General features: G+C 45.9%; 1 protein-coding gene across 3 annotated transcripts in view; it reads right to left on the reverse strand.

The window, feature by feature from the left end:
* Positions 1-26,661, reverse strand: part of ADCK1 (aarF domain containing kinase 1) — a 181,024-nt gene that overhangs the window by 7,368 nt on the left and 146,995 nt on the right. For 2 of the 3 annotated variants that reach the window (XR_003515977.2, XR_003515976.2), the window contains exon 12: positions 24,814-24,866. Coding sequence is in view for 1 of the 3 variants with exons in the window: in XM_027572205.2 (XP_027428006.1) it covers positions 24,824-24,866 (43 nt within the window). In the remaining 2 variants the exon portion in view is untranslated. Of the gene's footprint in view, positions 1-24,808; positions 24,867-26,661 lie in introns of those variants that run through there. The other variant, XM_027572205.2, reaches the window with a different exon arrangement.

A 26,661-nucleotide genomic window follows, 5' to 3' on the forward strand; every position in this document is an offset into this window, starting at 1 on the left:
ATCAGGGTTCCTCTTCTTTTTGGTATTATAATTATTTTACTGGTGAGCAAAACGGGAGACTCTACATGTCAGGGGAGAGGCCAAGAATAAAATTTAATTCCTGAAGACACCATGCTAAAAAGGAGGAATTTTTAGACATACACATACGTCTATAAATAAGTAGAAGCTTGTGTTGATGTTCTGCACACACCTGTCCATAAACTGTGCTTGTGCGCACATGCCTGGACACGCTCACGTGTGTGACACATGCTCACACAGCGCGTCTCAGCGTGCGTGCGTATCTATATATACCCACAGGACTGGCCAGATATAGATTTATATATTGGAGCCTGGCTCTTTAAAATGGGGGATAATGACACTGAAAATTATTCCAAGCTTTTCAAAGACATAAATGACCAAACTGCCTCCTGACTCCTGAATTACATTACCCAGAAAGAACTTAATAACATGTTATTATCGCTTCTCCTCACTGACAGAATTTTGGGGCTGAAAAGACAAACAAGAACTACGTTCGTAATCACCAGCACAGTCACCTCTGCCGAGCTGTGACCGCCGCTAATTCCAGGTAAGTGCTGTGGGGTGGGAGAAAGCCTGCAGCTGGGAATGCGACTTGGTGCTTGGTAATTGTCACCAGCTCAACTGGGCTGTCACCAGCTGAGAGGGGGCTACAGGAAGCTCATGGAGCCAACAGAGAAGCCCATGGGGTAAAGGGTAGAGAAGAGAGATTGCATTATGGGAACCAAAATATAATTTCTCAGTTCAAAGACATAATATACATAAAAATCCTTGTGAAACTGTAAAGTGCTCTACCAATGTGACTGAACAGGAAGGGGTATCATTAAGGGGTCTTGTTTGGCTCAGGGCTGCTGCATACAGCTGTAGAGGCTGTGCACTGCTCAATTTCTGAGAATGTCATTAGTCTATATGAATGGTGCCCCCTGGAGTTGTGCCTTGTGGCAGCCCCGTTGGTTGAAGTAGGGCTAAGTTGGATGATGAAGACCAGGATGGGGGCTGCTGTTCCCCTCCTGGATAATGCTTGAGCTCCAGTGATGAACCATCCAGAGAGGTGGTCAACAATTCCAACAACAACTTGCCAATGCTTTGGGAAATTTGCTTCAGGGTAATTAAAAGGCAATTACAGTTAAGATCCTTGAGGGCAGGAGCCACGATCCTGAGTCTTGTAATATGATTGGTATATGATAAATATTTAGAAAAAGTGTGTTAAAAATAATGGATGGAGAATGAATGAATGAATGATGGAAACTCATGAGGGTTAACTCCTGGGGAGAATTGGTTATAGTGATTGCAAAGAGCCTGTCCATCTCAGAAGGTGCAACTGTATACTCTATGTCTCTTCTTCCATGACTCAGATTATGACAAGTCTTTCTTGAAGGGCCATGGACATGTCATGAGTTCAGTAAGAGTTTATTTAGGATTTATGATGTACCTCGCCAAATGGTAGGTGCTATGGGTCTGTGTGGTGGAAACAGCACTGGGGTCAGCAAACAGAGCATAGGTCATGATCCCTGCCATCAAGGATCTTATAATTTAGATGGTTTAGTCAGCTATAAGTTCATGGAAAAGTGAAATAATGCTATCAGGTGGTATGACCCCAAATACTAATGAATAGCAAAGATGGTAAGTATCACAGGAGTTCAGGGCAGAAAGCACAGGATTTCTGCTCTACTACCTGCATTATGATCATGACAAAGTTACTTACCTGTTCTGAGCCTCTCTTTCCCAGCTTGTAAGACTGAAGTAACCATGCCTACCATGCAAGGTCCTTAAACAAAAGACTAAAATCAAGAAGTATTTAAAGCACAGTGCTTGACACATGGTAGAACTTTCCAGAATGTTGGTGCCTGTATAAGAACTTTTCAGTCACCAGTGACAGAATTCCAGCTGATCCCAGCTTAAGCCAAAGGGTGTGTGTGTGTGTATATATATATATATATCATTAAGGGGTCTTGTTTGGCTCAGGGCTGCCACATACAGCTGTAGAGGCTGTGCACTGCTCTCTCTCTCTCTCTCTCTCTCTCTCTCTCTCTCTCTCTCTCTCTCTCTATATATATATATATATATATATATATACACACACAAAGTGAAACAGTAAAGGCTTCAGGCATAGTGGTGTCCAGGAGCTCAACTGATATCACTAGGACTCTGCCTACATTTCCATTTCTTATACAAGCTTTCTCTAGAGATAAGAATCGCTGCCAGCAGCTAAGCTGGACTCTTCCAGCTTAGCCTCAGAAGAAAGAGCTCCTCTTCTAGAAACTGGAAGGAGGAAATCAAGGAGCACTCTGATTGGTCTGGCTCAGCTCATGCAACCATGGCTTACCCAACGGCTATCATCAGAAGAATGAGATGACCGGACTGGTGAGGCCTGAGTTGTGCTCCCACTGACTGTGTGTATGGGGGTGGGGGAGGGTTAGCTCCATCCAAACCACATGGAACGAGCTTCTTAGTGGGAAAGGGCTGCCTATTTCTTGTGTATACTTAGAAGAAATAAATAAAAGACAGAGCTTCATGTTTCTATGGAAAAGACAGAGAGAAAGCTCCTAGTTCTTTACGGAAGCAAAGAATATATATCTATAGGCTTAATATGCAAACACTGTGTGTATGCATACAATTCTCTGACCAGTGGGGCCATGAGATGGTACTGGCCTGGCCCCGGGAGCCAGGACTTTGCAACCCCTGGTGAGCAGGCACAGTGCTGCAGTCACTCTCCGAAAGGGGGGAAGCAGGGGAAAGCCCACTGGGTGGGGTCCCCAGGGGCTGGGGGAGGTCAGAAGCCGAGTCCTGGTTTGAGGTGAGCTGGTGGTGTGGGAAGGGGAGGAAGGCAGTGGGGAGCCCCGGATGGCTGACCTCCCGCCCTCTGTGCCTCAGAGCCCATTTCTGCAGGGGCCACAGAGGGCCCCACTTGCTATTCTGCACACCGCCCAGGCAAGGACATCCTGGAGCCCAGGAAGGGGCCCGGGCGACACCCAGTCAGAGCAGCACGGAGCATCCCCTTGGCGGCACAGGCCAGGTGGCCATGACCGCGACCACAGACTGGGCCAGGCGCTCACAGTGTCCCCTCTAAGACGCCACAACAGCCTCCTTCCCTAATGATCTGTTGCATTTTCTTGTCTTGAAAAGAAGGGGCGGGGGGAGATGTTTACTTAGCATCCTGTTACTATGGCCTTGAGTAACCAAGCATTTAATGTCAGAGAGAGGGAGGGATGGGGGGGGGGGGGGATCAAGCCCAGCATAAAATTTGCCATTATGATCATCATTTCAAATCATTTATCATGCATTCGTTTGTCAGTATTATTCTAAACTCTATTTAGGACACAGGAGTTAAGAGAGCAGGCCCCAGAGTCGGGGTGCACAGGGTCCCACCCCAGCTCTCCTCGGTAGAGTGTAGGGCTGTGGACATATTGGAGAGCACCTGGCATATACAAACTATTAATGCCATCGATCTGGTGTTGTGGTCAGTGATTGTCCTCAACAAAGCCCCACCTTCCTTGAGAGTATCTCAACTCCCGAGTTTCCATTTGTAAAAATATCTCCTGGGCTGCCAAAGACAAGGGGAAAATGTGTGCTGTGATAGGCCGATTCTAAGATGGCCCCCAAGATTCCCACACCCCCAACACAACCCTACACATCTTGTATAATCCCCTTCCTTCAGATGAGGGCCAGCCCGCGAATATGATAACATATCGTTCATAATTTGCTTATGTTATAGGCAAAAGTGGAAGACTTTTGCAGCATCATTGATTTAGAACTAAGGGAAACAGAGGTCTGGGAGCAAGATGGCGGAGGAGCAGGAGATCTAAATTTTGTCTGGTCCCAGGAATTCAGCTGGATAAGGATCAAACCATTCTGAACACCTACGAACTCAACAGGAGATCGAAGAAAAGAATAGCAGCAACTCTCTGAACAGAAAAGTGATCACTTTCTGGAAGGTAGGATGTGCGGAGAAATGAATCCGAGGCGATATTCCAGAGGATGGACAGCGGGGGAGGGGGCCTTCGTCGGCCACTTCTGGCAAGTGATAGAGCCGCAGAGCACAAAATCAGAACTTTTAGAAATTGGCTCCGCTGAGGGATGTTGCTCCAGTGGCTAAGCACAGGGTGGAACTTTTGCTGGGACAGTGGGCTCTCAGGACCCTCAGGGTCACAGAAAGACCAGGGGTGCCTAAGTGCGGCAGAGCTCCCAGGTATCAGAGCAGGGAAGCCGGCTGCAGAGACAGAGCCGAGGAATGGGCTCTTAGCTTGGGGTTGCCATAAACCGTGATCCAAGGGACAGTCGGGCCACTGCTCCTCCAGCAGGGACCCAACAAGCGGCAGAGCCGGGGAGACTCCCCTTCCACCCCCGGGGAGAAGCAGCACAAGAGCACACCGCAGGGATCTGCTGGGTTTGGAGACTCCAAATGGGGTCGGGTGCCAGAGATAGAAACACTGGGTCACAGGCCGGGTGAGCACGGAGTGCGGCTGGAGACCGGGGAGAAGGGAGTGATTGACTGCTTTTCTCTGGGGCTCACTGAGGAGCGGGCCCAAGATCTTGACTCCTCCGGGGCGGAGATTGGGAGGCCGCCATTTTCACTCTTGTCCTCCAAAGCCCAATGGAAAGCTTGCAGGGAACAAAAGCTCCGGAGAGCAAACCCAAGCAGATTACTTAGCCCGGGCCGGCAAGGACAGGGCAATTCCGCCTCTGGCAAAGACATTTGGGAACCACGGCAACAGGCCCCTCCCCAAGAAGATCAGCAAGAACAGCCAGCCAAGACCAAGTTTACCAATCAATGAGAACGGCAGAACTCCAGTGCTAGGGGAATATAGCACATAGAACTCATAGCTTTTTCCCCCATGACTCTTTAGTCTTTCAAAGCTAATTTTCTTAATTTCCTTTTTTTCTTTTTTTTTTTTTAATTTTTCTTTTTCCCTTTTTCAACCAACATCTTATCAATCCCTTTTTTAAAAAATCTTTTTTATTTTTCATTTTTAGAGTCATAGTCTATCCCTTCATTGTAGTTAACCTTATTTTTGGTATATATATATAAGTTGTTCTCTCTTTAAAATTTTGGGATACAGTTTCTTCTAACAGACCAAAATATACCCTAAATCTCTAGTGTATGGTTCTGTTCTGGTCTCCTGCCTGATCACATTCTCTCCCTTTTTTTTAATTTCTCTTCTTTCTTTTTTCAAACAACTTCTTATCAATTCCTTTTATAAAATCTTTTATAATTTTCATCTTTACAGTCATATTCCATCCCTTCATCGTATTTACCCCTATTTTTGTACATATATCAGTTTTTCTTTCTTTAAAAATTTTGGAAGGCAGTTTGTTATAACAGACCAAAATACACCACAAATCTAGTGGTGTGGCACTGATCTATACACCAGCCTGATCATATTTGATCATATTCTTTTTCTTTTTTTCTTTCTTTCCCTTTCATTTCCCCCGGTATCGGGTCTCTTCTGATTTGTTTAGTGTATATTTTTCTGGGGTCATTGTTACCCTGTTAGCATTTTGTTCTCTCATTCATCCATTCTCCTCTGGACAAAATGACAAGACGGAAAAGCTCACCTCAAAAAAAAGAACAAGAAGCAGTACCGACTGCCAGGGACCTACTCAATACAGACATTAGTAAGATGTCGGGGAGTTCCGAACGACTATTATAAAGATACTAGCTGGCTTGAAAAAAGCATGGAAGATACTAGAGAAACCCTTTCTGGAGAAATAAAAGAACTAAAATCTAACCAAGTCGAAATCAAAAAGGCTATTAATGAGGTGCAATCAAAAATGGAAGCTCTAACTGCTAGGATAAATGAGGCAGAAGAGAGAATTAGTGATATAAAAGACCAAATGATGGAGAATAAAGAGGCTGAGAAAAAGAGATAAACTACTGGATCATGAGGGCAGAATTCGAGAGATGAGTGATACCATAAGATGAAACAATATTAGAATAATTGGGATTGGAAAGCTTGCAGGGAACAAAAGCTCCCGAGAGCAAACCTGAGCAGGAGAAGGAGAGATAAAAAGCTTCCAGGACAAACAAAAACTAAAGGAATTTGCAAACATGAAACCACCCCTACAAGAAATATTGAAAGGGGTCCTCTAAGCAAAGAGAGAGCCTAAAAGCAGCTAGACCAGAAAGGAACACAGACAATATACAGTAACAGTCACCTTACAGGCAATACAATGGCACTAAATTCATATCTTTCAATAGTTACCTTGAATGTAAATGGGCTAAATGCCCCAGTCAAAAGACACAGGGTATCAGATTGGATAAAAAAACAAGACCCATCGATATGCCATCTGCAAGAGACTCATTTTAGACCCAAAGACATCTCCAGATTGAAAGTGAGGGGGTAGGAAACCATTTACCATGCTAATGGACACCAAAAGAAAGCTAGGGTGGCAATCCTTATATCAGACAAATGAGATTTTAAACCAAAGACTATAATAAGAGATGAGGAAGGACACTATATCCTACTTAAAGGTACTATCCAACAAGAAGATCTAACAATTGTAAATATCTCCCTAACATGGGAGCAGCCAATTATATAAACCAATTAATAACAAAATCAAAGAAACACGTCGACAACAATACAATAATAGTAGGGGACTTTAACAACCTCCTCACTGAAATGGACAGATCATCTAAGCAAAATATCAACAAGGAAATAAAGGCTTTAAATGACACACCGCCCCAAATGGACTTCACAGATATAATCAGAACATTCCATCCCAAAGCAACAGAATACACATTCTTCTCTAGTGCCCATGGAACATTCTCCAGAATAGATCACATCCTAGGTCATAAATCAGGTCTCAACTGGTGCCAAAAGACTGGGATCATTCCCTGCATATTTTCGGACCACAGTGCTTTGAAACTAGAACTCAATCACAAGAGGAAAGTCGGAAAGAACTCAAATACATGGAGGCTAAAGAGCATTCTACGAAAGAATGAATGGGTCAACCAGGAAATTAAAGAATTAAAAAATTCATGGAAACAAGTGAGAATGAAAACACAACTGTTCAAAATCTTTGGGATGCAGCAAAAGCAGTCCTAAGAGGAAAGTATATAGCAATACAAACCTTTCTCAAGAAACAAGAAAGGTCTCAAATACACAACCTAACCCTACACCTAAAGGAGCTAGAGACAGAACAGCAAATAAAGCCTAAACCCAGCAGGAGAAGAGAAATAATAAAGATCAGAGCAGAAATCAATGAAATAGAAACCAAAAGAACAGTAGACCAGATCAACGAAACCAGGAGCTGGTTCTTTGAAAGAATTAATAAGATTGATAAACCCCTGGCCAGACTTATCAAAAAGAAAAGAGAAATGACCCAAATAAATAAAATCATGAGTGAAAGAGGAGAGATCACTACCAACAAAGAAATACAAACAATTATAAGAACATATTATGAGCAACTATATGCCAGCAAATTAGATAATTTGGAAGAAAAAGATGCATTCCTAGAGATGTATAAACTACCAAAACTGAACCAGGAAGAAACAGAAAACCTGAACAGACCCATAACCACTAAGGAAACTGAAGCAGTAATCAAAAATCTCCCAACAAACAAGAGCCCAGGGCCAGATGGCTTCCCAGGGGAATTCTACCAAACATTTAAAGAATTAATACCTATTCTTCTGAAACTGTTTAAAAAAGATAGAAATAGAAGGAAAACTTCCAAACTCATTTTATGAGGCCTTGATTCCAAAACCAGACAAAGACCCCATCAAAAAGGAGAATTACAGACCAGTATCCTTGATGAACATGGATGCAAAAATTCTCACCAAAATACTAGCCAATAGGATCCAACAGTACATTAAAAGGATTATTCACAACGACCAAGTGGGATTTATTCCTGGGCTGCAAGGTTGGTTCAACATCCACAAATCAATCAATGTGATACAATACATTAATAAAAGAAAGAACAAGAACTATATGATCCTCTCAACAGATGCAGAAAAAGCATTTGACAAAGTACAGCATCCTTTCTTGATTAAAACTCTTCAGAGTGTAGGGATTGAGGGCACATACCTCAATATCATAAAAGCCATCTGTGAAAAACCCACAGTGAATATCATTCTCAATGGGGAAAAACTGAGAGCTTTCCCCCTAAGGTCAGGAACACGGCAGGGATGTCCACTATCACCACTGCTATTCAACATAGTACTAGAAGTCCTAGCCACAGCAATCAGATAACAAAAGGAAATAAAAGGCATCCAAATCAGCAAAGAAGTCAAACTCTCACTCTTTGCAGATGATATGATACTTTATGTGGAAAATCCAAAAGCCTCCACCCCAAAACTGCTAGAACTCATACAGGAATTCAGTAAAGTGGCAGGATATAAAATCAGTGCATAGAAATCAGTTGCATTTCTATACACTAACAACGAGACAGAAGAAAGAGAAATTAAGGAGTCAATCCCATTTACAATTGCACCCAAAACCATAAGATACCTAGAAATAAATCTAACCAAATCTAACCATCTGTACTCAGAAAACTATAAAATAGTCACGAAAGAAATTGAGGAAGACACAAAGAAATGGAAAAACGTTCCATGCTCATGGATCAAAAGAATAAATATTGTGAAGATGTCAATGCTACCTAGAGCAATCTACGCATTTAATGCCATCCCTATCAAAATACCGTCAACTTTTTTCAAAGAAATGGAACAAATAATCCTAAAATTTGTATGGAACCAGAAGAGACCCCGAATAGCCAGAGGAATGTTGAAAAAGAAAAGCAAAGCTGGTAGCATCACAATTCCAGACTTCAAGCTCTATTACAAAGCTGTCATCACCAAGACAGTATGGTACTGGCACAAAAACAGACATATAGATCAGTGGAACAGAATAGAGAGCCCAGAAATGGACCCTCAACTCTATGGTCAACTAATCTTCGACAAAGCAGGAAAGAATGTCCAAGGGAAAAAAGTCTCTTCAACAAATGGTGTTGGGAAAATTGGACAGCCACATGCAGAAGAATGAAACTGGACCATTTCCTTACACTACACACAAAAATAGACTCAAAATGGCTGAAAGACCTAAATGTGAGACATGAGTCCATCAAAATCCTAGAGGAGAACACAGGCAGCAACCTCAGCCACAGCAACGTCTTCCTAGAAACATCGCCAAAGGCAAGGGAAGCAAGGGCAAAAATGAACTATTGGGACTTCATCAAGATAAAAAGCTTTTGCACAGCAAAGGGAACAATCAACAAAACCAAAAGACAACCGACAGAATGGGAGAAGATATTTGCAAATGACATATGAGATAAAGGGTTAGTATCCAAAATCTATAAAGAACTTATCAAACTCAACACCCAAAGAACAAATAAGCCAATCAAGAAATGGGCAGAAGACATGAACAGACATTTTTCCAAAGACGACATCCAAATGCCCAACAGACACATGAAAAACTGCTCAACATCACTCGGCATCAGGGAAATCCAAATCAAAACCTCAATGAGATAACACCTCACACCAGTCAGAATGGCTAAAATCAACAAGTCAGGATAAAACAAAATGTTGGTGAGGACACAGAGAAAGGGGAACCCTCCTATACTGTTGGTGGGAATGCAAGCTGGTGCAGCCACTCTGGAAAACAGTATGGAGGTTCCTCAGAAAGTTGAAAATAGAGCTACCGTACAACACAGCAATTGCACTACGGGGTATTTACCCTAAAGATACAAATGTAGTGATCCGAAGGGGTATGTGCATGCCAATGTTCATAGCAGCAATGTCCACAATAGCCAAACTATGGAAAGAGCCAAGATGTCCATCAACAGTTGAATGGATAAAGAAGTGTGGTATATATATATACAATGGAATATTATGCAGCCATCAAAAAAAAACCTAAATCTTGCCATTTGCAACGATGTGGATGGAACTAGAGAGTATTATGCTAAGCGAAATAAGCCAATCAGAGATAGACGTGTCATATGATCTAATACGAGGAATTCTTAATCTCAGGAAACAAACTGAGGGTTGCTAGAGTGGTGGGGGGTGGGAGGGCTGGGGTGACTGGGTGATAGACGTTGGAGAGGGTATGCGCTATGGTGAGCATTGTGAATTGTGTAAGATTGATGAATCACAGACCTGTACCCCTGAAACAAATAATACATTGTATGTTAAAAAAAAAAAAGAAGATAGTAGGAAGGGAAAGATGAAGGGGGGGAAATCGGAGGGGGAGACAAACCATGAGAGACTATGGACTCTGAGAAACAAATTGAGGGTTCTAGAGGGGAGGGGGTTGGGGGGATGGGTTAGCCCGGTGATGGGTATTAAGGAGGGCATGTATTGAATGGAGCACTGGGTGTTATATGCAAACAATGAATCATGGAACAGTACATCAAAAACTAATGATGTAATGTACGGTGATTAACATGACATAATAAAATAAAATTTAAAAAAAAAGAACTAAGGGAAATAGACATTATCCTAGGTGGGCCTGCCTTAATCAGGTGAGCCCTTTAAGAGGGACTGAGTCCTTCCTGAGTTTAGACAGACGCTCTCCTGCTGGCCCTGAAGAAGCAAACAGCCGTGCTGTGAACTGCCTGTGAAAAGGGGCAGCCTTGGAGCTGAAGACCTCAATCCTATAATCAAAAGGAATTGAATTCTGCCAATAACCTGAACTTGGAAGAGGATCCCAAGCCTCAAAAGAGAGTACAGCCAGGCTGACACTGTCCAGCTTTGAATGCAGCCTTGTGAGACCCTAAGCGGAGCATTCGGCTAAGCTGTGGGACTCCTGACCCACAGAAAGTGTGAGAAAAATGTGTGCCACTTTAAGTCACTATGTTTGTGGTAATTTGTTACACAGCAATAGAAAATTAATATAAATTCTCTATCTGCTTAAAGCCTTGCTGACTGCGGTTTAAAAATAGTGTGTGCCTGAGTGCATATGCTAGAGAGAGAGAATTTAAATTCTAAAAAATGGCCCCACTATTTTTGGATCATAATCAAAAATATAGACCATCATTCATTCAACAAGTATTGACTGAGCACCTACTTACTATAGGCAAGGCAGTAGACAAGGAATTTAATCGGGATTAGAAACCAAAAATGGAAATTTGTTACTGTTATTACCTAAGGGAATTAAAAGGAAAATGTTTAATGTTGAAATATAAGGCCTCCTTGAAACCAAGAAACAGACTTTTAACTACAGAGAACAAACTGTGGGTTACCAGGTGGGTGGGGGGGGGGGGGAATGGGTGAAACAGGTGATGGAAATTAAGGAGTGCACTTGCGATGAGCACCAGGTGATATATACAAGTGTTGAACCACTATTTTGTCTACCTGAAACTAACATTACACTGTATGTTAGCTGGAATTTAAATAAAAAGTTAAAAAAAATATATCAGGCCTCCTTAAGCCATCCTTATCAGAATGTATGCCTGTCAAGGATGAGTTTCTTTGAGATAGTGAATGAATAATAGTAACAGTAATGATAATGATAATAATAACAGAAGGCCAACCCAGAATTTTAATCCAGCTCTGTCTGGAAAATTCCATGCAAACAAACTCCACTGAACACCTTCCATCTTGCAGGATAGTAAATGGTCCCTTTGCCTCTTAGTCTCTTCACCTCCCCCCCACCTGCCAGGGGGTGTCTGCCCATGTCTGTGTCCCCCCAGATTTCCTCCAGAAACAATAGAGAACAAGAAATTAAAGCTACACAAAAACACACACCCAGCATAATTGGAAGACAGAGAATACCTAAACTCCAAAATCACGGTAAACAAAGCAAACAAAACTTCCAGGTGAGAGATGTTGCATATCTCTGCCTCACCACCTACCACCTACAAGGCTCTGCTGTGAGGTAGGGAGAGCCTGCAGGCATATCTTTTGGGGGAGAAGAAGGGGCAAAGGAAGAGAGAGGCATCCTTGGGCAGTTGGATCGTCTAGCACGCCAAAAGAGAACTAAAAAAAAAAAAAAATCAGAAGTATCTCATTATAGATTCTTTTTTTTTTAACTTTTTAAAAATTTATTTGACAGAGAGAGAGCACAAGCAGGGGGAGCTGCAGGCAGAGGGAGAGAGACAAGCAGACTCCCCGCTGAGCAGGGAGCCTGACAAGGGGCTTGATCCCAGGACCCTGAGATCAACACCTGAGCCGAAGGCAGACGCTTAACCGACTGAGCCACCCAGGCGCCCCTCATTATAGATTCTTTAGCAAATGGAAGACACTTCATATTTGTGGCAGATTACGATTTTTGCACTCTTCAGTGAGGAGATCCTCCCCGTCTCCATTTCCTGTCCACCTCCCTCCTCCCCTGGGCCACCCTTTGAGAGACTTCCAGAGGGGAGGCGGGGGTGGGGGGAGTCTTTTACTGGCATTTGATTTCAAAAAGCTAGCTATTTGGATCTTCCCTCAGGGAATGCAATAGACTCAAAACTTAAGCAAAGGATCGGGGAGAAACTATTAGGAGTAAGAGCAAGACTCCCCCTCCCCTCTGTGCTCTCCGCCACTTCCCCCAACGCAACCCCAACTAAATAAAAAAGTTTGCAGGCCAGGGGACAATAAGGAAAGCTGAGACATCACTGGGTCCCAGATTGGAGCCCTAGACCCTCTTCCTTGCTCCTGTTTGACATCTCAGGAGTCCAGAGGGGTGTGAGGTCCAGTGTCCTGTGACCATTTCCTAGGTAGAGCTGTCTCTGAACTGGATGCAAGTCCCTAGAAAAGACGAGGTCTCAGAGCTTCCCCGCACCCCAGCATGGTTTAAGAACAGCATTCTTGGTATGGCTGCACGCTAAAGTCCCGAGAAAGCTGTCCTCCCTGATGGGATGAAGCAGAGAGAAAGAGGGCCATTGCCCAGGCAACCACAGGATTAGGGGCTCACAAGGTAAATATCTCCAGGAAAGGTGAGCAGTGGCCCGGATTGCTGGAAGACTGGCCCACGCCTGTAGACGCTCACATGGCAAGATGGCACCAAAGGCAGGATGGCCCCTCTGGAGGTGTGGGCCCCCAAGGAAACCCTTGGAACTCAGAAGGGGAAGGAGAATTACTAAGATGAATCTTCTCCCTCCTGGTAGAATGGGCTCGAGTCTGAAGTGAGGAGGTCCAGGGCCCTTCCTGAAGCCAGCCTCCACGGGGGGAGAGTCAGCACAGGGTTTGGAAGCACAGCTGAGGAAGCCCAGGCACAAAGGGGCAGGCGGAGGCTGAGCGGCACCTGCCAGAAAGTGCTGTGCATGCTGTAGAGAATGAGCAGGAAGGGAGAGGTCAGGAGGAGAAGGGGGCCCCACAGCACCAGGATCCGCAGCCTGGAGGCAGAGATGACAGTCCACGTGACTACAGCTCTTCCTCCTTCCTCTTGGAGAAACAGCCGGGTTGCCAGCACCCCTTCCCTGCAGCGAGACTCCTTGTTTTAACTGGTAGATGAGGAGGGGCAGAGAACAAAGAGAAAAGCAGAGCCTGTTTCCCAGAGGGCCCTCCTACTCAAGCTCCTAAGTTGACCGGCCACCCACATCCCTGAGAAAGAGACATACAGTCACCGGATGCAGGGGCACCCTGGGCCTCAGCATCCCCTGCAATGGAGAAATGGGACAGGTTGCTCCACATTCCATGCCTGCCTTTCCCATCCCAGGGGATATCTTTTTTTTTTTTACCCCTGTCTCTCCTTTTTTTTATAGGACCCAGTTCCTCCTAAGTGGGCAGGAAATATGGCGAGAATAAGTCACTTAACAAATGCCTGACCAACCTCTGGGACACAGCACTTTCATGACCACATCTGAACTCACCTGGTGAGCTCCTTGATTCAACTTACTAGCAAGAGAAGACACTACGCCCCGCCCCACAAAAAGAACACAGAAAGACAGAGAGGAAGTGGCAATTTGACAGTAACTGTTCCGTGCTAGGAGAAACACAACGGTACAATCTCCGGAAGCCAAGTGTTTGGTAACTTTGCTTTGGCTTCTTCCTCAAGGAGTAGCAGCCGCCAAAAGAGGGTGATGCAGTGCCCTAGCACTGTGTTACTCCCAGTGTGCTCTGTGGCCCAGCAGCATCACCAGGGGCCTGCAGGAAATGCAGAATCTCACACCCCTGCCAAGACCTCCTGAATCAGACTCTGTATTTTTTTAAAAGATTGATTTATTTTAGAGAGGGAGAGCACATGCATGCAGCAGGGAGGTGCAGAGGGAGAGAGAGAGAGAAAATCTCAAGCAGACTCCCTGCCAAGCGTGGAGCCCGAAGCAGGGCTCCAGCTCATGACCCTGAGATCACGACCTGAGCCAAAACCAAGAGTCGGATGCTTAACCGACTGAGCCACCCAGGTGCCCCCAGACTCTGCATTTAATGAGAATTCATACTGAGGTTTCAGTAGCAAGGTCTTCTATCACAGACAGAAATGAAAAGAGCTGAGAAAGAGACCAGGAAGAAGTGAGATGCTTAGGAGTATCTTAGGGGGCAGGTGTTCATAGTATCTATTAATTTCTTAACTAATTATTATTCAACAGCCAAAAGAAAAAACCAGAGAGACCTAGAGTACAACATGTGTCATCTGGTGCCAAGCCAGCCTGTCTGATTCCAGAGTGTGGCCCACGTGAGATTTTTTGCCTATAAACATTCATAAGTGAACTACTAGGCCAGTGAGACTTACCCACCTGCCACTTCTCCCTACCCATGTCCCTAGGTGGCCTTTCAGGACAACCCCAACCCCCATCCCCATCCTCCCATCGCAGGAGAAATGGACCATTTCCTACTTTATTCCCAGCTCGAAGTAGGAGCTCAGTAATTGTGTGCCAAATAATGGAAGTGTTGTGCTTGCAGGCTTTGATCAATTAGTGATTGTAATTGGAGCTGAATGTAATTAATTATATAATTTTGGGTCGTTCAGGTTTAATTCTACTAAAATTACATCACGAAAACAGGGCTGGAAGAAGGATTTCCGATAGAAAGAAAGGAGCTGTGAGCGAAGCTTCCATGGACAGTAGGTGCACATCGAGGTGGTTCCCATGCCAATAATAAAAGAATCAAGCAGCTGCATAACTAAGGGTTCTGATACTGAATCCCACTTGGACACAGAGTCCAAAAATCGAGGAACAGGCTTCTGGGAGCCGTGGACACTCTCTGCTATGGAATCTGCTTAATTTGGGGGCATTAATTTGCCTTGATCCATTTCTACTGCTGCATGTTTTCCATTTTTCATGCCATGTGAATCTCTTTCCAACTCTCAGAGCCCCAGAGGGTGTTAGAGCTAAAGAAGGATCTTTGAGGAATCTTTAGAGCAGTGGTTTTTAGCCCAATCAGACCTCACACACCCTTCTTACAAATATTTTGTATTGCCCCTTCCCATCTGAAATGAAATCCACAGAAACTATAATCTACCTACATAATTATATATATAATTTTTCAAAGCCAGATGGATACAGGTGGGTGGTATTGGCCATTCACAGGCAGGTTCTGCATTGCCATTTCTAAAATGGTGAACAATAACTGCTAAAGAAACAAAACCATCCCTCAATTCTCATGGCAATGACATCTCTGGAAAATTTAATGAGTTTGAAAACCAAGCAAAAAATGCTTTGCCTTTTACATGTGAAACTGAGTTAGGTTGTAGATTCAGTTCATTATAAACAGGACTTTCACCACACAAATATCCCATGGGACATTTGGAAACCACACAAGTCAAAGACAAATTCTTTGTTGAGTGAAGCTGTGTCACCCACAGGAAGACATCTAGCAACCTTGAGCCCACCCACTCAAAGCCAGGAGCAATCCCCTAGTCATTGTGATAACCCCCTATGCCTAAGCACTTCCACAAAATACCTGGGGGCAGGAGCACCCCCACTGAGAACCACTGACTTAACCCCATCTCCTTGCAAGTGAGAAATGAGAGATGGGGGAGGAGGAGATTTGCCCTAACTGACTAGCTGGCCAACAGCACCCCAGGTCTCTGGACTCCCATTCCAGGATCCCTCCTAGCTCCTCACTGCAGCTCCCCATACTGAACATGGTCAGAGGGGATCCAACTCTTGCTCAGAAATCCTTTGGGTTCCAATGCAGGAACCCAGAAGATCAAACTCCCTGCAAAAGAAAACATGGCCACACGGTGTTGAAAAAGTCCTCTAAGCTAGGGAATGACATCATGATGCCTTTAAATCAGTCTGTCCCAATGAGCCCAAGATGTCTCTTCCCCATCACCAGTAAGCTAGGAATGTTCTGTCAGTGTGGAGAAGTTAACTTGTGCCCCGGTGTTCATGAGTGAGAGCCCTGAAACTACCCCAAGTAAAGAAAGGATCGGACGTTGAGAGCAAAAATAGCAATTGGGCGTTTGCCAACACTGCTCAATCAGTAGCAGCTGACTGGTATGCTGTGTTAAGAAGGATTCAAGAGTCACATCCCGGCTCAAACCAAAAGGATGCTGTGATCAGTTTGTAGAATTTGCATTGGCCATGGTAGGGGCTGGCAGCACCACGCCACTGATTTGCCATATCTGTTTTAGAACCCCAGACAAATCCAGTTTACTTTCCTAGGTCAGAAGCTCATTCGTTTTACCAATGACAGTCTATTTCATTCCACTGAATTCTTTAAAATTTCAGGCCAACATCTCCTTCTTGATGGTTGACACAGTTCAATTGTGAGACAAATTGCTACGAGTGGTCATGCTAGGATCTTGTCTCAGAGTCTCCCTCCCTCACGCAGTACACACACGTTGAGTACATGTTATATACCAGTCATTGGCAAACCTGTTGTATTGCACATAAGAATCATCCTTTCTCAAGGTCCCTAATTCACAAAGTAAGATGCATCACACAGAACTCAGCATGAATACCCACTATTTTCCATCTGAAATGGATGTACCCTTAGTTAAGGGATCAAGATGACACAGTGCATAATGACTGATGGTAATTAGTGCCTTGAATATTTCTTGCTAGGACAGCTATATTTTGAGTACAAGTGTCTTTAGACAAAATGGCTAAATATTGGTTCTCTTTAAGGTTAAAGAAAGTAGGTAACCTAGAAAAAGACATCTAGAAGAATAAAAAATAATCATTCAAAAAGGCTGCCTGTATAATACTTATTAGAAATACAAAATTAGGTCAAATGCTCTTGAATGAACTGGTTTTAAAAATCTTAATAATGAAAAAAAAGGCAAGAAATAATAGGAAGTTCAAGTGGATCTGAAAATATTCAAGAATACTTAATTTGAGATAAACTTGTCTCTGGGAGAACTGATCCTTAGGCAAACGGGTTTTTGGCCATGTGACTACAGGCAAATTGGCCTTAGGTGAACTGGACAAGAGCCAGTTTGGTGGCACAAGATGGGAGACAAAGAGCACAGGGAAGGGACCAGATCCAGACCAGGACAGCAGTGGTAGACAGGTAGAGAAGAGTTGGTGATACAAGACATCCAAGGAGGTGGAGCCTGGGGCTGGGGAGGTTGTTATGAAGGTCAAGAAGGGGTACAGGCTAACTCCTGGCTCCCAGACCTGGGTGACTACAAGGTGGCACCATCCACTGAGACAGTGAATGTGGGCCCTTTGGTCCAAATGAAATCTGGAGAAAGAATGGCCCCAAAGAGATAGTCTCATCAAATCTCGCTTCCAGGTGGGCTGCCGACTGGCATCACTGGTCTCCAGGAGTTGTTCACATCCCTTGCTCTCCTCCCAGGCCACAGATTCCCGGGTCACCACTGCCTCCACCAGCAATAGCCTCCCTCCTTACCCAAGGCCAGAAAGACCACAGGCAGGCAACATGTCTGATTCATTCTGTCTCTCCCCTCCCCTCCCCCATAAATAGGCGTTGAAGGAATACACGCTAGACTCATGAATTGAGGGATGTGTAAGCGGCCCCATGATGACTAGTGAGGGACCTCCCATGGCCTCCACTGTCACACAAGAGACAAAGAAGTGCTCTTTGCCCTCCAAGACCTGCAGAGAGCTGGTAGACAATGCGTGCAGATGGTGGGAGTGGAGAGAAGAGTCAGGAGAAGTGGAAGGAGGAGGAGGCCACAAGGCACAGTGGTCTTGGGGGGCTCCCGAGGCAAAGCAGAGCTTGAGTGCTCTCAGGAGCAGACACATAAGGGAGAGAAGAGGAGGCAGAGTGGACAACAAAGGGCAAGGCCATGAAGATGGCTGAGCCTGTTTAGGAAGCCCACAGCCCAGATGGAGGGGCAGGGGACAAGCCTCCCGTGAGCCCTTACCTCACTCAGCCAGACACGTGATGTTAGGGAGTGCAGGGGGGGACAGAGGCCCCCCCACACACAGTCCAGTTCCTAAATTTGCCCCTGGCTAAACTCGAGTTCTGGGAACTAGCCTGCCCAGCTCTCGGGCCCCCAGGGAACACCTGTCTTTATCTTAAATGCTCCCAGGGACGTCTCAATCAAACTAACACTGTGATTAAAAAAAAGCTCCTGCTAGCTCTCTGGGGGTGACCCATGGACAGCTACTAGCAGAATCAATAAGAGAAATTAAGCCTATTTCAGCCAAATAGCCAGCTCCTAAGAACCCCATGGGTCTTTAGCAAACACGCATGACGATTCTAAAAAGCACATCCATACACATGGCATCCAGCCAGAATGCCATGGGTGTCTGTGGTGATTTTGACCAGAAAATGGCATTTAAAGGAACCTGTTAGGAGCCCTTACTCTCATTGTCTCAACAACAGCAATAAAAATTCACTGCAACTTAACCCTGTTTGTTCTTGTTCAGTTGTGTGGAGAGTGCCCAGTCTATAATCGTCTCATTTTCTATCTCTGTGTATGTGTCTGTTATTCCCCTCTAGACTTCGTCTAGGCTCTCCATGTCCTCCAAACAGGAGTGCAGGGCCCGTAATCACTGCAATGATATGGACCCTTTTGTTAAACATAAAATACCAAATTTAAAGTAACTTACAGAAAAAAGGCGAGGGAGATTTGTTGGCTCAAGTAATTGAAAAATCAAGGATGGAACTGGCCTACAGGAACGGCTTGATCTAGGGGTTCAAAGGATGAGGCAGACAAGATAGCCACTGAAGCTTAGCAACCAGGGGAAAGGTCATCATTCTCCATAGCTCTAGCTGAAGTCATAGGAAGGTCCTTGGGGTCATGAATCCCTACCGGAACCAATCTTAGTGTCCAGAGAGGTGGCCATCTGTCTACCCCCAAGGTTTCTGGGAGATCCTGGATCAGCACACTTGCAGGAATAGGTGTCTCTGCAGGAAAGGGGAGTTCTGTTAAAGCTGCAAGGTTTGCTGAGTAGATAAACCGTCTATTTGCATGCTGTACATCTACCTATTAGCTGCTTAGAGCTGCTTTTCCCTGTCACTCTCAGTGGTGCTACCTATTCACATTCACCACAGCCCTCTGAGAAGGGCAACCTATGGGAAGCGGGGGAAGCAGAAGCACCAAGACCAAAGCAACCTGTCCAGTGATAGCAAAACTAGGGCATCGGGCTGACCTCCAGCGGCCTGGCTCAGTGTGGACAACACTGGCCACTGCCCAGAGAACCTGGTCCAGGCCAAAGGTAGGAAAAAGATCTGAGTCTTCTCTGGACACACGCTGCCATCAGATTATTATAGGCATTAACTGTTTTAAGTCAGAATTCACTTCTAACCAGCTCATTAAAATGCCCCACATTGATGGTTTCTCCCCTCCCCCTGTTTTGTCACCTCTCCCTGCATACTTGGGAGAGAGAGAAGAGGTGAAAATGGCAGAAGTCCTCTACATTCCCACTTTCCATGGGGCACAATGGAATCCTGCCACTCTTAGCTCCCCAAACAAAGCTGTCCCTAGAAGGGGGCATACCCCAGTGTCCACAGTGGCCTGAGGGTCTTGATGTTCCAGGCGCTGTTGGCCGGATGAGGTCTGGACCACACAGGCCCACTCTCTGCAGAGAGATGACTGTTCATGTGGTGTCCCGGTCCAACTGAACCCACTGCAAGAGCCCCACACCCCGCCCCCCGCTCCAGACTGAAGAGGCTGTGGGAAGGGGGCGAGGGTTCAGCTTCCAGCAGGCTTGGCAGAAGCAGTCCTTTACCAAGGAAAATGGGAAGTCAGAGGTTGAGAGCCCCAGCTCTGGCTGCGGACCACCTTGGCTCAGAGCCTGCCTCCACCATTCACTGCCTGTGTGCCTCTGGCAAGCAACCCAAGCCCTTTGTGCCTCAGTTTATTCACCTACACTAAGGGGATAATAGTGGCCCCTAGACCTCATTGCGTTATCATGTGAATTAAGTGCCATCAAGTCCATGCAAAAAGGCTAGAGTGTGGTCGGTGCTCAGAATTAGCTATTATTATTGCTAGTATTTTGTCATTTACTGATTACTAACTCTTCTACTTGGAATAAAGCCTACCGTAGCTTTCCCAAGCCTGCCCACAGGATTCAATGGTGTGGTAGAGAGCATGGCATTCCCCCCCTCCCCAAAGATGTGCACTTTCTATTCCCTGGAACCTGCAAATGTTGCCTTACATGGTAGTCAAAGGCATTTGCAGGGGTGATTACGTGAAGGCTCTTGAGAGGCGGAGATCTTCCCAGATTATCCAGGGGGGTTCGACGTAATCACAAGGTGCTTATGCAGGCAGGAGGGTCAGAATCAGAGAAAGAGCTATAACAGAGGAAGACGAGGTAGAACAGATACAGCCATGAGCCAAGGAATGCAGGCAGCCTCCAGAAACCAGAAAAGGATCCTCCCCTAGAGCTTCCAGAAAGGATGCAGCCTGTCTGATACCTTGATTTTTGGACTTCTGACCTCCAGAAGGATAAAATAACCAATTTGTGTTGTTTCAAGCCACTCAATGGTCAGATCACTATGACCTGGTATGGGGCTCCTGACCACCACCTTTAAGCCATGGGTGTAGGGAGCATTTGATTAAAGAACACTCAGAAGAAAGCCTCCCCATCCTCTAAAAGCAACCTTCATTCACTTCTCCAACAAATATTTATCTCATGTCTATTCTTGCAAATAGCACATGGCCACACTCACCACCTATCGGGGCTCATCCAAGATCCAGGCTCCTTCCACCTTTCTGGTGGGCTATCCTCAGCATGTTGGATTTTCATGGGTGTGAGAGAGTCTCACTCCATTTTTGACATTGACCCTGACAGCTTTTAAGATCTACCTTTCCCCTTCCCTTCGGCCCCAAGTCTGGGCAAACCAGTAAGAAACCCCAAGTGTTTCCTCCATTGACACTGGTGGAAAAGTTCAAATCATGGAAACCATGGCCCCCACAGAGGAGCCCTCATCCTGGTCTCGCCCCAAGAAAAACCAGAGCTACCCTGACCCTACCATGCCTCACTCACATTTCACTCCAGACCAAAGCTGGGCCTTCTCCCAGGGGAAACCTTTTGCTAGTTACTATGCGAGCAATAAGCTTTACCTCACATCCATCAATGCTTGTGCACCATTTGTTCCAAGATCCATAAATGCCTGGGAAGGCTGTCTGGCATTCAGAGGAAATGACAGGTGCCCAAATAAAAAGTCATGTACTTACTGCCTCAAAGTCACAAAATGGCTGCTATAGGTCCAGATATCCAAAACCACATTCCAACCTCCCCCACAAGAAGGAGCAGAGAAGGGCAACACTAAAAAACAACACCCTTATCAGGGCGCCCGGGTGGCTCAGTCGTTAAGCGTCTGCCTTCGGCTCAGGTCATGATCTCGGGGTCCTGCGACTGAGTCCCGCATCGGGCTCCCTGCTCAGCAGGAAGCCTGCTTCTCCCTCTCCCACTCCCCCTGCTTGTGTTCCCTCTTTCACTGTGTCTCTCTCTGTCAAATAAATAAATAAAATCTTAAAAAAAATAAAATAAAAAACAACACCCTTATCAATATCTAAAGAAAAACTTCCCAGAAGCCTTCAATGAGATTCCCCTTCATTTCTCATGTCATGTGTCACCTCTAGGGCTGCAAGGGAGGCTGGGAAAACAAGATCTCACCTCTTCAGCCTCTCAGAGGGCAGGTAAAAGCTAACAGGGTTGGGAATGGCATCTGCCATGGGGGCTAATAATAACAATTATTCATAAAATAATCATAGGTGAGACTGATTTACCCCCTCTGGACACTGGGAGACAGCTGCAAGGTCAGGCTGGTGCAGAGGGTTCCCGGCCCGCTACTCAGGGGTGACTGACCAGAGGACTCCCTGCCAACGCCCCACTGGTGACTTGTTTCTAGAACTGCAAATATATCTGGAAAACAAAACACGCAGCACCAGGCCTATCTTTTGCAAGATGGGGCTCAATTTTCAAGCTTCTGATGTTACATCCATTTGTCATTCCATCTGGGTATATGCTTAAAAAATTAGGGTGTGGTACATGTAAACGTTAAAACTACACTACACTGCTGTTTTTATGACCTTGTGTTGGCATATCTGCATTTTGTCAGTTCCTTGGGAGCCCTCTTATTTGGAAAGAGCCAGGTCTCTCTTAATTTCAAAGAGACTGTGCCTGTTGTCCACCCGTGGAGGAGTTTATAAGCTGCATCTCTTCCCTCTCTAGAAGACCCACGGAAGGTGTGTGAGCCTAAAGCAGGGTCCCAACCCTGGCTGGGGAGCTTTAAAGACAAAGGCAGTGAGTCATGTCCATATCATGTTCCCCTGGATATGACGTAATGGGACGGGCACGTTACCTCTGTGGTATTCTTCCCCAAAGTCATAACCCCGGTCTAATCACAAGAAAACATCAGACAAGCCAAAATCAAGAGACATTCTACAAACTACCTGACCAGTACTCTTTCAAAGCATCAAGGTCATGAAAAACAAGGGAAGTCTGAGGAACTGTGGCAGAACACACTAAGGAGACATGACAACTGAATGCGATGTGGTATCTTAGACTGGATCTGGGAGCACTGGGAGGACATTTGTAGGGAAATGGGTGAAATATGAGTAGTTTAGTTAACAGTACTGTACTAATGTTATTTCCTTAATATTCATAAAGGTACCATGTTTATGTAAGCTGTCAACATTAAGGAAAGTGAGCTGAAGGGTATGGGGGCGCCCTCTGGGTACAATCTTTGCAACTCTACTGTAAATCTAAAGTTATTTCAAAATAATAAGTTAAAAACAATTTACAAAATAATTTTAAAATGCCTGGCCCTCACTCAAACCACTTCAATCAGAATCACGGGCATTCAAATCTCTCCTGGCGATTCCCATGTGCAGGTAGGGTTGCGAACAGCAGACCGGAGATTTCAACTATGAGCATGGGCGTCAGAATTCACTGTAGAGCTGATTAACACAGATTGCTGGGCCCCACCCCAGAGTTTCAGCAGCGCTGGAGTGGGGTCTGAGAATTTGCATTTCTAACGAGCTCCCAGGTTATGCTGATGCTGCTGGTCCCGAACCATACCTTCAGAGCCACCTATCTGGGTCCTTGCCACTCAAAGTGTGGACTGGGGACCAGCAGCAATAGATTCCCCTGGGAGCCGGAGAGAAATGCAGAGTCTCAGGCCCCACCCAAACCCACAGAATCAGAATCTTGTGTTCTAACAAGAGCCCAGGCTATTCATCATTACGTGAAATTGTGATTTGCACTATTCTAGAACAAAAGTTCAGGGAGAGGGGATGAGGACATGGGAGCTGAAAAGGCAGAGGTCAAGGGCTTACTACCCATCCCTTTACTGGCCTTAAGAGCCTGGCCTTCCTCCTCACACATGGGAAAAAGGAAAAGAGGAAGAAACATCAGGGGAACTAGGCAACTATTAAGCCAAAAGCAGAACTGGGCAGTGTTTTCTGCCCCCGGCAGTGCCAGCCAGGGGCACGGTGACCTGGCTGGGAGGGGAGCGGACTGATGGCAGGGCCTGAGGCAGCCTCCAGAGAAAGCAGGCGAGGAGGCACTCACCACAGGAAAATGGACATCACAGCTAACCCCAGGTTTAATCTTACTCCGCTGAGGGTTGAGCTTTTTTTAATTTTAAATTTTTTTAAAAGATTTTATTTCTTTGAGAGAGAGAGAGTGAGTAAGAGAGAGAACACAGGCAGGGGGAGGGGCAGAGGGAGAGGGAGAAGCAGACTCCCCACTGAGCAGGGAGCCCGACGTGGGGCTCGATCCCAGGACCCCAGGATCATGACCTGAGCCGAAGGCAGACGCTTCACCAACTGAACCACCCAGGCACCCCTCATCTTTCCTTTAGAAAAAGACAGCATGCCAAGCTAGTCTGGGCAGCTTCGTAATAGGCCTTACTTTACAGGAAGGAAGGAGGGAGGGAAGAGAAGAAGTGAGAGCAGCCTTTTTGAACAAATGGGCTTTTCCCAAAATGTGTGCAGATTTCAGGCTTAGGAGACTGGGCTTCCTGGGTTACCTGTCAGCAGCGGCACCGGGGCACCTGGCGTTCAAGGACTCTCGCTGAATACAGGTCCTCCTGGTCCAGCCCAACCAACACCACCACTCCAAAAGGTCAGGCTGCGAAGAACAAGCCACTCTCTGTGGCTTTGTTCATCCTGCCTGTTAGGGTCTCGTCCCATCCCCAGTTCCCAACTTTTAAGCCCTAGTCCCTCACGGCTACACCTGGAAACCATGTAAGCCCCAAATGCCCCTTCCAGGGCTCCAGCTAACTCTTTTCATAATTGCTCACATGGAGGGTAATGCTCAACCTCCCAAAGAGTCCTGCCCCTAGGGATTTGCTGGGGTGCCTCTAGGAGCCCCTTTGGCTTTCCGAGCGGTCATTTGTGGGCTGCTTACATTCTTGGAGGCCTGAGAGTGGGCTCGGAGCTCTGCCAAAATTAACATGGTAACCAAACAGGCAATATTCTTAACAGAGGAGGAGTGGAACGTGTAGTTTGCTCTTAATATACATATTTCAACAGCCCTAAAGATAAAAGTATTCTGAGATTCTAAATACTTGCATGTTTATTTAGCACTTAGGACAAGCCAGGATTCTCAACTTACTATGAACTGAGCACACACCTGAGAAGCTCTAGACCACCTGGCCACAGAGTTGACATTTCTCTCTACTCCACCTGAAAAGAGGAAGGGGAAAAATATCCATGTTGCCCAAATCAAAGAAACCCACACCTAAACTGAGTAAGTATTTAAGTGTTAAAAGGGAAAACACTCTTCAAGGTAAGCTGGTGGTGACTTCCCGACGTGACACTTTGTCACTGCTGGGAGAGGGAATCACAGGATTTTATTGGGAAGCATCAAACCGAAATCAATTCAGGGCAAGTTCCAGAGGCCAGAGAAGGGATCAGAGCAAGGTCCCACACAGAAGCTCAGCCACGCTGTTGCTGACCCACAGAACAGAGACAAGGAGGGAATCTGGGCTCCAGATATGGCTCCACCCAGGCCAACCAGAAGGCACAGGCCCGCGCAGCCAGTCCATAAAGACGTACCTCGGGCCAAGGGCACAGGACAAGAAGACACCAGAGTGGTTATTGTACAATAAAGAATCTGTCTGGTCTTTGTCCCCAGTTCCTGGGACGTAACTGTAGCTCCTCAGAATTTCTCAGCAACAGGAATGCTCCTGTTTTTCCGGGTGTACCCCTCGGATCACACCTGAGTGTTTACTCGAAGACCCAGGATGGGGGTGATATCAGCCCACCTTCTGCAAGGAGGAGAGAGAAGGGCAGGCTGGAGACTGAGTTCAATCATGTGATCAATGATTCCATCAATCATGTCTACGCAAGGAAATCCCAATAAAAACCCTGACCACTAAAGCTCAGTGAACACACTGATATGCCGAGAGGGTGGTGTGTCCTGACGCCACAGGAGAGGACATGGAAGCTTTGCATTCAGGGTACTCCTAGACCTGGCCTCACGTGCCTCTTCATTTGGCTGGTCCTGATCAAACTGTAATCCTGAGTACATTGCTTTCCTGAGTTCTGAGTCCATTCTAGCAAGTTACTGAGTCTGGGGGTGTGGGAATGCCCACATTTGAAGCCAGTTGGTCAGAAGTGCGTGTGTCCTGGTGATCTGCAGCTTGTGTCTGACGTGAGAACCGTCTTATGGGAACTACACCCTGAAGCCTGTGGACTCGGCACTAACTCTGGAATGGTCAGTGTCAGAACTGCATGCAGGCCACGGCGGTCCGGCTACACCCTGCCCTGGGCCCCAGCCCATATGCTGGACTCCCCTGCCTCCACGGAAAACCCAATCCCTTCTGAAATCAGGGTTTTTGAGACTCAATTCGGGCACGTTTGAAAGGCCAAAGAGCGAGTGTGATCTAGATCTACAACACTGGGGAATAAAAAATAAAGCATGGACCCCCACTTAACAGCTGTGTGACCTCAGGAAAGTTACTAACCCTCTCTGAGCTTTGATTCCTATCTCTATGGAGATGACCCTTCCCTCTCAAGACCCTTCCCCCTCACAGAGCTGATGGAACAATTCAATGATATAACTTTTTTACAAAGAGCCCAGCATGGTTTCTCCCCGAAAAAGGCACTCAAAAATCATCAGCTAGGGCGCCTGGGTGGCTCAGTTGGTTAAGCGACTGCCTTCGGCTCAGGTCATGATCCTGGAGTCCCGGGATCAAGTCCCGCATGAGGCTCCCTGCTCAGCAGGGAGTCTGCCTCTCCCCCTGACCCTCTTCCCTCTCGTGCTCTCTGTCTCTCATTCTCTCTCTCTCAAATAAATAAATAAAATCTTAAAAAAAAAAAATCATCAGCTAACTTCCCTCCTACTTTTATGTTGCCCTATACCCCCAAACTCTCCCAGATTCTTTACTCTCCCTGGTTAACTGTCATGGGTGCTGGGCCCACGGGCAACATGCTGATGTTTTAGATCCCAGGACAGCAGCAGCCAACCATTAAACTA

The sequence above is a fragment of the Zalophus californianus genome, chromosome 6 (genome assembly GCF_009762305.2).
Source record: "Zalophus californianus isolate mZalCal1 chromosome 6, mZalCal1.pri.v2, whole genome shotgun sequence".
Lineage (NCBI taxonomy): Eukaryota > Metazoa > Chordata > Mammalia > Carnivora > Otariidae > Zalophus > Zalophus californianus.